Below are 12542 nucleotides of genomic sequence, written 5' to 3' on the forward strand. Positions count from 1 at the left end.
GCCCATGGCCGCGGACTGGGCTCCTACAGGGCCCATTCGGAGTAAAGCTTGTAAACCACTCTGCATGTACTTTGTCCATCATTTGGGCTTGGTCTTGTTGTGGAAATGGAATGGTCTGGTGAGCCTTGGATATACTTGATTTGTTCCAAATACAAACTGCCCTTGACAATGTCAAAGCTCAAAGGAGACAAATGGGATATTCGTTTAATTTTCTTGAGGGGGGGAGGGAATAGTCTGAGAGATTTTGATTACAATCAATGATTTTGATGTATAAAATCAAAACCTGGAGAGGAGATTGGAAGCAATATATGAGGGTGTGGGTATCTGTGTGTATTACATTTCTATGTTCATGTGTGTATATGAATAATGAATTAATGTATATCTTCTTCTTCTTTTTTTAAGTAATTGACGAGAATGTATCCCTCTCCATTATAAAACGGCTTAATGATACAAAATCTTTGAATGAATGAAGCAGTTTCACAATTAAATTGATGTAGCCAAGTGGCCAAGAAAATATTGACTGATTTAAGGCAAAGCTTGAGGGTACCATTATATGCAAAGGCCTTCCAATAAATTTGCATAATGATCTTCAGTATCAAAAAAGAGAATATTCAATGACAAAGATATCTTGCAACATAAATGATCTTCTGTATATAAGAAATTAAGAATCTTAATCTAGGCATAAACATGAGGAACAAAAAAATTAAACTGACTCTTGTCTTTTCTTTTTTTTTTGCCTTTCTAAAAATTAAGAGAAAGAGAAAGAATTCATATTACTTGCAGCAGCATGTTCACGTTATTCAAACACTGGTCAACAACTTTGCAATTCCAAATTGAAACACAAAGCTGTCTTAAAATGGAGGACTGAGAACATGATGTACAATATTAGATGTATGATAGTGGTACTAGAAAACTATATGGAATAAAATATAACTCTTGCGTCATTCTCATAAATCTGAATAACCAGATGTCAAACCAATCTTTTGAGTTTTGACATAGAAAAAGAAAGCTTTTTCCTTCCTCATGCGAGGCAAACTGCATGCTGCTAAAATCAAAAAATTTATTTTGATGAACCCTCAAAAATATTGTGACTCAATATGTTTCTTTCTTTCTATTTATTTTCCAGAACAATGATTTAGCAATTTCCTCTAAGCTCTTCGTTGAATTGTGACTTTACAGTTGCAACTCTCGTAAATTCCAATGCCATTTTGGTACCTTCCTTGATACACCAAATAGGCATGTCCATGTGTTGGCATTGCTGCATATTGGACCATGTGCTTAGGCCTAATTGGCTTCCATATTTGATTATGTGCTTATGCCCAATTGGCCCAATAGCATCTCATTGCAAGCTTTACCATGAGAAGCAATCATCAGTTTTTTCTTGATCAGATTCTACGTACATTGAAATATATGCATACAGGTAATTTTCTTAATATCTTATCTTTTTTTTTTCTTTTTTTTTCTTTTTTTTTTTGGGTGCTTTTCTTTAGTTTTAGTCTTTGTTTAGCTCCCATGAAATTTGTGGTACAAAGCATTTAGCATCATAGGTAATACTTAGCCTCTTATTCAAATTTGAGAGAGTCTTCAATGTCAGCTTTGATTATTTTTATTATCAAGTTGAGATTTTAATTGGTTTATCAAGCATGGGTTAGTTTAGAAATCTGATCCTCATATGCAATTGATAGATGATTAATAAGAGAGACAAACTTATTATAAATAGAGGTTGAGGAGTTTAACAAGGTTTTGGGCGTGTGGAAAGCATGGCTTAATGAGTAGCAACTTGAGAGAAGTCGATGGAGGGGAGGGGACTGGGGAGGGGAGGAGACTGGAGAGTTTTTGGACTCTTTTTTTTTTCTTTTTCTTTTTTTGTGAGAAATTTGTACTGTATTATTTTGGGTATTGAGTATTTTGTTATCCAAGTAGGAAATAGAAAACCTAGGTATAAATAGTTAATTTGTTATTTGTTGTTTCATATTTCTAAATTGTTTCTATAGTTTGTAAGTGTATGGAAGGAATTAGGGTTATATGGAGTGTGGTTTTTGGTGGATAAGGCTAGAAAAATATATAGAGGTAAGGTTTAGAATATATAGCAATATATAGATCCTATGAAGTGCTATGCATTTTTTTGCAAGGAAATATATGAACTTAACTGAAATTTTACATGATGAATAATGTTTTTTTTATTTTTTTATTTATCGATTGTGGCAACATGGTTGAGATTTCTATGCAAAATACAGATGGAGTAATAATAATAATAATAATAATAATAAAAAAGAAAGAAGAAGAAGAAGAAGAAGAAGAAGAAGAAGAAAAAAAGCTAGAGGTAATAAATGCCTGAAATTATTTAACATTTGTTAATTATCCCGTGCGTCGCATGGGTTAGCGACTAGTTGGTTATATTTTTTTATCTTTAGAGTTGCGTCTCCCTCTTCCAAAAACTTAAACCCCCTTATTTTTAATTAGCCTAACTCAATTAGTAACTACTAAACTCAAAAACTTAACAAAAACAAATTTTTTAAATAAAAAAATCCTAGTCAACCCAGTATTAGAGTACTAATATCAGATGTTCTAAATGCTAAATATTTAGTATTTAGAACACCAAATATGAAAAACACAATTGTACAAGACATTTCAAATGCTATATTAAAGTAACAAAAGTAAGTTTTGATTCAGCAACTAAACTACACTAACCAAAAGATTTAATTGACACCTTACATAGCTGAGTTGCAACCTATATGAAGCCACCTGAACCAGTTGCATATCTCCCATTACTTCATACCAGTTGTAATTTAGTGCCGAAATGTGAAGGTCAAAGACTAAGTTCCTTTGCTTAAGATTTTTTTTTTTTTTTTTTTTTTATCATTATTACAATTATTTTTAATTACTTATGGATGCAGCAAGAACAGCTAGCACATTTGGCTATAATCTCAAGTATTTTTATGCATGGTGCAGTGGTAATTACAACTAGAGAATGTTTTTTTTAACGTAGTATCGCCATGAAAGCGATTCTCCTACTCCCTAATCAAGGTTTCATGCATATACGGATACCTTTCTCATCGTTTTTTTTTTTTTTTTTTTTTTTTTTTTTTTTTAAATAAAAAATTACTTCCATACTTATTCTAAAAATCACGAAAAACTGAAGGAAAAAGATGGAGAGGTAGTAGGTTATGGTCATAGGAGGTGAGAAATGGGGAAGAAATAGAGAGTAGATCGAGCATTGGTGAAAAGTGATTCTTAATTCAGGCAAGCAATTGGCAACTTTCTCTTCTTCTTTTTTTCTTTTACTATTTGTGTGTTGAAAAACCGAAAAAGCATTGACAATTTGTAATAACATAATATTTATGTACCTAGTCATGAAACACAATTGCCTAAGTTTTCTATCTTTATGTTTGTTTAAATATAAACATTGACATTACTTTTGTGTGGTATTAAAATCAATTTGCTGCGCATTTGCATATTTCATTTTTATAACCCCTCTATCTTATCGTTTGTGAAGGACAATTTGACCTACTTCAGCATACATCGTGGTGTAGCGGCCTCCGAGTGCTACAGAAGGGACAAAAATTATCTCAAGTGAATTGTATCATCATATAAAGTGAGAATATTGTGTTATTATCACCTTCCACTAGCTAGTTATTTATTTAGCAATTCCATATGAATTGGTATGCAAAAGGAGAACTGAGTGCAAATGTAATGAAAATCGTTCTGGGGTTGTTACAAACACATCTTGCAATTTTTTAAGACATAAATTTACTAGTAGAACAAAAGAGATTTGTGATTCATGATTCACAACCTTCCTTCCTAATTGCACTAAGTAATTAAAATATTATCTGCTGAAGGAAATAACACCTTAATATAATATAATTCGATCTAAACTCACAAGTTTAAGTTGAGTTAAGTGATATTAATGATGCAACATTGAGATGAAAAGAGCTTGTTGATCTGTTGGGAAAATTTCAGTCGAAAGAGAATCAATATATATATATATATATATATATATAACATGTGTGATTGAGGGAACCAATATTTGAAATGATCCCTTTACATAAACTAATTTAATAAATATAATTAATTAATTAATTAATATATAACACTCACAAATAAAAATAAATCCGATATTTCAGTTAAAGCTTTAATTTTCTTGTAACCATTTTTATAATCACTAGCCACGGACCTGCGCATTGCGCATGATAATTATTTTTATGGTGGTTTTATTAAATTTTTTTATACAATTTAAACTAATTTAATAAAGAGTAATGTATTTTGTAATTATATTTTTATTTATTATAAGAATAATCATAAATGTAATATAGGAACAATCATAAATCATAAAATTAATAATTTTTGTAGTACTAAAATGAAAAAAATACAATTTTTCTCAAAAATTCAAAAGGCAAGTTAACGAAAATATTTATTTATTTTTATAAAAGTTATAACATTTTGTGAATCATTAAAAAGAATATAAAATATGGAAATTATTCTTTTAGTTTTAAACAAACTTTCTCAAACTTATTTTTTCTGCCTGCAATCCAAAATACTAAAAAAAGTAACTAAAAAAATTAATAAAACTTAACTATGATTAATTGGACCAATTAGGAAAACATTTTGTTGTTTATAATCTACGAAGGTTATTTTCTTTGCAGAAATTGTAATTTCATCCACTCAAAACATATTTTCAAATAAACAATTATTAGCAAAACCTAAGAATTAAATTTCTATATATGCATTGTTATAAAAAAAAAATAATAATAATAATTAAAGTAAAATTGCGAAAGATAAAATTTGTCTCTCATCTAATAATTTTTGTTTAGCCAACCTTTGCTTTTCTCTAAATAAATGGCATTATAGAGTACTTCTAATACAATTATTATGAGTACTTCGTCCACCACAAATGATTAAAAAATAAACAAAAATGATTAAAATCTCATAGTTTAACATCTAAATTGAGCACTATAAAAATCATGCTACCAAATTACAATAACTACCAAATTAAATTATCCAAATCATGTTATGTAGTAAAAAATAATATTATATTTTTATATGCTATATTTAATCCTTTATAACGCAATAGGATAACATTTAACAATCAAAGAGAGAGAAAAAAAAAAAAAACAAAACTGAATCGCATTAACCTAAAGTAGATTAAAGAATATAAAAAATTATCAACCTAAAGCAAAGATGCAAGAAAAAAAAAAAAATAGATAGTGAGAGAGAACCTTTTTTCTGTTAGGGAAAACTATACATAGAACGAAAAAGATAGTGACAAATTTATAGTAAGAAGGTGTGAATAAGAAGAGATAAAAATAGAAGAAGATGAAGGGAAAAATGAAGAATGATATTAATTAAGAAGGTAGTGGGAGATGAGAAGGTGAGGGAAGGAGAAAGGTTAGAGAAGTAGTGGGGAGATGAAAATGTAAGGGATGGAGAAAGGTTAGAGAAGTGTAAATATGAAGTAAAAAAATATTATAAATAATTATAAGAAAATGGAAAGAAAAAAAATAATGACATGGATAATGATGTGGCTCAACATGAGCGCAGCAGCATTAAACGCTACGCGCAATAGAATAACATTTAACAATCAAAGAGAGAGAGAAAAAAAAAAAAAAAACTGAATCACATTAACCTAAAGTATATTAAAGAATATAAAAACTTATCAACCTAAAGCGAAGATGCAAGAAAAATAAAAAATAAAAAATAAAAATCCACCCAAAAATTTTGTGTGTGTGTGTGTGAGAGAGAGAGAGAGAGAGAGTGAGAGAGAACCTTTTTTCTATAAGGGAAAACTATGCATAGAATGAAAAAGATAGTGACAAATTTATAGTAAGAGGGTGTGAATAAAAAGAGACAAAAATAGAAGAAAATGAAGGGAAAAATGAAGAATGATATTAATGAAGAAAGTAGTGGGGAGATGAGAAGGTGAGAGAAGGAGAAAGGTTGGAGAAGTAGTGGGGAGATGAAAAGGTAAGGGATGTAGAAAGGTTGGAGAAGTGTAAATATGAAGTAAAAAAATTATAAAAAAATGGAAAGAAAAAAAATAATGACGTGAATGTTGATATGACTCAACATAAGCACAGCAGCATTAAATGCTACGCTTCAGCTTTTAGTAATATATAGATATAGATATGAGATCTAGGGAAGTAATAGAACATTAAAAAAAAAAAAAAATTCTATTTGATTTAAGATTCATGTATTCTAAGTACATAGAATAGGATGTGTGCCTCTCTTAGCAATGCAAGTATGTTGTCTTCCAAGGTATTTACATCTCTCTCTTTTTTTCCTTTAGGGTTTTGCATATGGCTATAATTCCACTTACTAGTTTTGATGACCAACTATTAATGTGACATGCCTTATTTATAAGAATTTAGTAAAGCCAAAAGAGAGATTTGACATGTGATCCTTAGGGATCTTAATCTTCAACCGTATGATTGATTAATGCCTTTAGAAGAATATTGACTTAACTTGAAACTCTTTCAAATATTATTCCTTAATTTTCTCAATCATATTGAGAGGGTATTTGGGATTTCTACAAATTGCAATAATGTCCATGAAAACATTGCAATTGACTCCTAAAGATTAGAGAATTACAATTTATGTATTTGTCCTTCCACCACATTATATTCCCCAGAAGATACTAGGATTGGATTAATATCCTTGCAAGTCCCTAACTAATGTAACTCTTAATTTCTTAATTTCATAATTTTGTCAGACTCCAAAATAATTTTTTAGTACTCTTTAAAAATATTATATATATATATATATATATATATTGTCTTGTGTGCAACTCCAATATGAAAATCAATTGAATACACTTTATCCTTTATTGGTGGATTCATTGTTGAGCTATGTATATATTTTACTCATTACACACACACACACACACACATATATAACCCAACATGTCCATATATAACCTTTAAAGGAGCATTACTAATTAACATCGTCAAAGTCATGTGTGTAATAAATAAATAAGTATATGCAAACCTCTCATGTTTGAGGATAGTAGGATAATTGTGCTAGAACAATGTTTTAACCAGCAATGATCACTTTGTAAGACGTTCTTGATTGGATGTTGATAGGCCAAAAACGAATTGACCCCTTGTGATAAATTAATTGATTAATTAGCTAAATTTATTAATTAATCAAATTAACATGCAAGATGCGTGGTGGCACAAACAAATCACCAATAAACTAAGTATGCAGTGGAAAATAAATTGACACGATGATTTGTTTACAAATGGGGAAAACCAATATGGCAAAAACCCCACCAGGTGATTTTAAGGTCACCACTCTCGAGAGTCCACTGTTATCAAAACATGCAGTTACAAGTAAAGGAATCCTAGTACCTTATACCAACCTACAGTTGAACCCTTACCCCAATACTCAATTGGACTTGTTCTATAGTGACAATCTCTCCTTTTAATGCACGGCTCCCAGTTCATGACTAACCAATTATGCAGATCCTAGTACGCGACTTCAATCACCAATTAGAGAAGGTTGTTGGCTACAAAGTTCTTCAATTCATCACACGATGAAGATCAAGAAGCTCCTTGATTACAAAATCCTACGGTGCACAAACATAGCAGTTTCTTCACAAGAAAGATGAACTATGGCAATTTTTGTCTCCGGTCACAATTTGCTTGAACAAATTTTACTCAACACTTGTGCAACTTGTTCCACCTTTGACGGCCCTTAAAATAATCCTTTTATATGTTTAGGGTTGTAAGAAAAGAAAGCCCAAACATACAATCACGGACTGAGTGAAAAACAGTCCTCAAAAACTGAACTTCATAAACCTCGACAGATACCTATTTGTCGAGCTGCTGTTGCGCCATGGGTTAGAATCAGTGTTGTCAATACCATACCGTACCGGCCGGTACGGCCAGAATATACCGTACCGGCCGATGATCCGGTACGGTTAACCCCTACGTTTCGTACCGGTAAAAATACCGAGCGTACCGGCCTTGTACCGGCCGGTATTTGAATACCGGACCGAAACGTTAAAAAAACCTGTTTTGTTAATTCTGACATTTTCAAGGGCAAGATTGTAATTTTCTTAAATCCTAATTCTAAAACCCTAAGTTCCTAACACTACCCAGTTCCCGCACAACCCTCTTTCTTTCTTTCTCTCTCTCACGCTCTCTCTCAGCTGCTCTGTTCTCTCACTCTCTCGGCCAATCTTTCTCTCACTCTTGGCAGCTCCGCTGCTCTGTTTCTCAGTCGCCAACTCGCCGCTGCTTTGTTTCTCAGTCGCCGACTCGCCGCTGCTCTGTTTCTCAGTCGCCGCTGCTCTGTCTCTCAGTCGCCGCTGCTCCGTCTCTCACTCTCTCGACCACTCTCAGGTAACGTTTTTTCTTAATTTTTTATGTGTGGAATTATATTTCATGTGGAATATGATAAATAAAAACTTGATTACTGTGTTTATGAATTGATAGCAAAATTGGTTATTGTGTTGGTTCTGTGTTCATGAATTGATATATATTGTTGTTTTATTCTTGATTTTGGTCTTAGGTAACATTTTGTCTTAATTTTTTCTATGTGGAATTATACTTCATGTGGAATATGATAAATAAAAACTTGATTACTGTGTTTATGAATTGATAGCAAAATTGATTATTGTGTTGGTTCTGTGTTCCTGAATTGATATATATTGTTGTTTCATTCTTGATTTTGGTTAGCTTCAAATATTGGGTTAGTAATTTACAACTTAGTATGACTATTAATAAAAAGGTAACTAGAGTTATTAACAAATAATTGATGGTATATATGCAGTGTAAATTATGACTGAAAATCAGTCAAGTGTAGCATCTGGCCCGGCTGTACGGTCCGAGGATCCAGCATGGGCTTATGGCCGTGCTGTGCCGGATGCAAGAAATAACACCCAGTGTACTTTTTGTTGTAAAATGATAAGGGAGGGAGGAATTACTAGGCTCAAGTATCATTTAGCTGGGATTCCGGGTGATGTTGAAGCATGTAAAAAAGTATCTGAAGATGTAAAATGGCAAATGAAACAGTTGATTGAAGATTTAAAGAAAAGTAAACAGAAAAAAAGAAGAATGAATAAAGAAATTACAAATCCCTATGATGTAAAGGAGAAGGAGGAGGATGATCATCATCATGATGAAGGTAATAATGATAATGAGAGAGGGGGTTCAAAGAGTCATTCATCAATTAGTAATTATAACACTAAGGGGAAAGAAAAAGTTGGAGAAAAGTCAAACATTAAATCCTATTTTGCTCCAAGAACAAAACCTGGTTCTCAACCATCCATAAGGTCTTCTTTGGCCTCAAAGCAAATGGTTGAGAAGGCAAGAATGAATTTTGCAAGATGGTGGTACCATGCTAATATACCTTTCCATGCCGCTCACTCTGTGTATTATCAAGAAGCTTTAGATAGTGTAGCAGCTATTGGGCCTGGTTTTAAGGGACCTTCTTATCATGACTTGAGGGGGCCTTTATTACAAAAACATGTGGGTGAAATGAATGATTATCTCTTAGATGTGAAAAATGATTCGAAAGTTTATGGGTGTTCAATTATGTCAGATGGGTGGACAAATCAAAAGAGAGCTCCAATCATTAATTTTTTAGTGTATTGTCCTAGAGGTATCATGTTTCTTAAATCCCTTAATGTGTCAGGCCTAACAAAGGATGCAGATACATTGTTTAAGTTGTTTGATAAAGTTGTTCAAGAAGTTGGGCCTAAGAACGTTGTGCAGTTCATTACAGATAATGATGCTTCTTACAAGTCTGCAGGAAAGAAGCTAATGCAGAAATATGGGACATTCTATTGGTCTCCTTGTGCAGCCCATTGCATTGATTTAATGTTGGAAAATTTTTCTGATAAAAGATATTTTCCTATCATTGATGAAACCATTCAAAAGGCTCAAAAGATTACCAAATTCATATACAACCATGGCAAGATTTTAGCTTTGATGAGAAGCGACTTCACTAATGGTAGGGATTTGATTCGTCCAGCCATCACAAGGTTTGCAACTGAGTTTTTAAGTCTTCAATGCTTGACTAAGTTCAAGAAAGAACTTAGGCAAATGTTTACTTGTGATCAACGGGTTGAATCTCGATATGCTAGGGATGTCATGGGAAAGGAGGTGGCTGCAATTGTTTTGGAAGATAGAGAGTTTTGGTTACAATGTCAACAAATAGTGAAGATTAGTGAGCCTTTGGTTAGAGTACTACGTCTTGTAGATGGGGATGAAAAACCATCAATGGGATACTTGTATGAGGCAATGGATAAAGCAAAGGAGAATATAAAAGCAAGGTTGAAGAATAAAATTTCTGCATATATACCATTTACTAGTGTCATTGATGCTAGATGAGATAAACAACTTCATAGTCCATTGCATGCAGCAAGTTGTTATCTTAACCCTGGAATCTTCTTTAGGCCGTCATTTAAGAAGCAAAAAGATGTTACAAAAGGCCTACTTAGTACCATTACAAGGCTGGTTTCTGATCCTGATGAGCAAGATATTCTTAGTTCTCAAATTGAATCATACAAAAAGTCTTTAGGTGACTTTGGAATGCCTATGGCAATCCGCCAACGTGAAAAACTAAGTCCAGGTATGTTATATGTATCTATACATACATATATATATATATATATATATACACATTTCATTTGAAAGTTTGTTATTTGCTTTGTACTAAATTAATAATTTCTTTTATTTTTGGAAGTTGCTTGGTGGGAGAAATTTGGAAATGACACTCCGAAATTACAAAAGTTTGCAATTCGAGTGCTAAGTCAGTGTTGTAGTGCAACTGGTTGTGAAAGAGCTTGGAGCATGTTTGAGTTTGTCCATTCCAAGAGGAGAAATAAGCTTGAGCATAAACGTTTGAATGACTTGGTGTATGTTCGGTATAATCTGTTGTTACGAGAAAGGTATGTTTTTAAATATATTTAATTTTTATTTTGAATGATTAGAAAATGTCACCAATGTATGATATTGATTTTGGTAGGAACATTAGAAGGACAAAGGATTACTTGGATCCTATAAACCTTGATAATATTGATTTAATGGAGGATTGGGTAGCTGAGGAATCTGAATTTTTGTTACTAACTGAGGAAGGTGTGAATTGGGATAGCATTGAAGAACCATTAGCAACAATGACTTTAGAAGATGATAATGATGATGATGATGATGTTGTTGTTCTTGATGAGGAAGATGGTGAAAATGATGTTGTGTTGACAGATGCTAATACTCATGTGTATTATGGTCCTGATGTAAATCCTTTTGAAGGATGGGAGTAGATCTTGTGTAATTTGTGTTTATTTGTTTTCTTTGTGTGTAATGAACAATTTTATATTGTGTTTTTTTTTTAGTTGATGTTAAAGTTTCAAACAATGAATTATTTGTTCTTAATTGAAGTAATGTTTTATGATAAACATGAATTTTTGAGGTATTGTTTTATGGTAAATAGAGATTTTGTGTATGTATGTGTGTGTGTGTGTGTGTATATATATATATTAAATATATAAAATAGCGGTAAACCCGAAACGGTACACCGGTATTAACCGGTATCCGAAATATACCGTACCGGTGGCCAAACCGGTACAGTATTGACAACCTTGGTTAGAATAGCTCTACAGGTCTCGATAGATACTAGCTGTCGAACTTTAATGATAGGCAATTTTCAGACTTGAATCTTGGACAGACTTGCATAACTTTAATACTTGAACTTGAAATAAGGTTTCTTGAAGTATTTAACACACCCTAGATCTATCCAAATACAAGTAAAATGCATTTTGTCAAAGGATTAGCCAATTACATAAAATAGTGACATATGTTCCTAACAAGTGAATCACATATGTCCTGACAGATGTAGTTTAGTGTATGTACTTGTTACCCACTATGCTTATGGTCACTACCTCAATAATGGAGTAAATCATCCTATCATATAACAATACAACAAGTGTAGGCTCTAAGTGACAATATTTAGTTAATATCCACAACTTGGACAATTTGAAAGTCTATGAAAAATCATCACTCTTTGCCTTTGGTTCTTTAACCATCAACATGTTTTTATCTGCAAAGCTGAAATCACATTCCACATTTAAAAAATGAAAAATACAGATAATAATAATATATGAAAAGAAATTTATTATCAAATAAAATTGGTTTTTGAGGGCACAAAATTCTAACAAATCAAACACCATCAATGTTAAGAGGTTTTATTTCTTTAATTAGCAATGAGGAAGGATTAGAGAGATAATCCTTCAATCGTCCCATTTTGTTGGCTACATCCAGCATGCTTCGTCTAGTTGAAGGAGTAAACTCAGTGCATATAAGACCAAACTCAATCATTTCTAGAATTACATCTCTCCATATTTTGGGGTAATGCTTTGGCATGGCTGATGGTGTGCACCTATCCAAAGCATATTCAACTATGGGATCCATCTTGTAGGGGAAGTGACTCTTAACCCATTCATGCAAGCTTGAGCCTTCATCAATAAGAACTTCCGTAAGGCATCTTCCCATTATGATTTCTAAGGCCAAAATGGGGTTTTACCCCATTCTCACAAATTTTCCAGC

At 32.3% G+C, this 12542-nt stretch overlaps 1 protein-coding gene across 1 annotated transcript; it reads left to right on the top strand.

Annotated features, from left to right (window-relative positions):
- The first annotated feature begins 8777 nt into the window (after nucleotides 1–8777).
- Nucleotides 8778–11260, top strand: LOC126705042 (uncharacterized). The gene is made up of 4 exons (XM_050404003.1): nucleotides 8778–10273; nucleotides 10397–10572; nucleotides 10687–10891; nucleotides 10969–11260. Exons 1-4 carry the CDS (start codon nucleotides 8778–8780, stop codon nucleotides 11258–11260), a joined length of 2169 nt encoding a protein of 722 aa, XP_050259960.1.
- The last annotated feature ends 1282 nt before the right edge of the window (nucleotides 11261–12542 follow it).

The sequence above is a fragment of the Quercus robur genome, chromosome 2 (assembly GCF_932294415.1).
Source record: "Quercus robur chromosome 2, dhQueRobu3.1, whole genome shotgun sequence".
Classification (NCBI taxonomy): Eukaryota; Viridiplantae; Streptophyta; class Magnoliopsida; order Fagales; family Fagaceae; genus Quercus; species Quercus robur.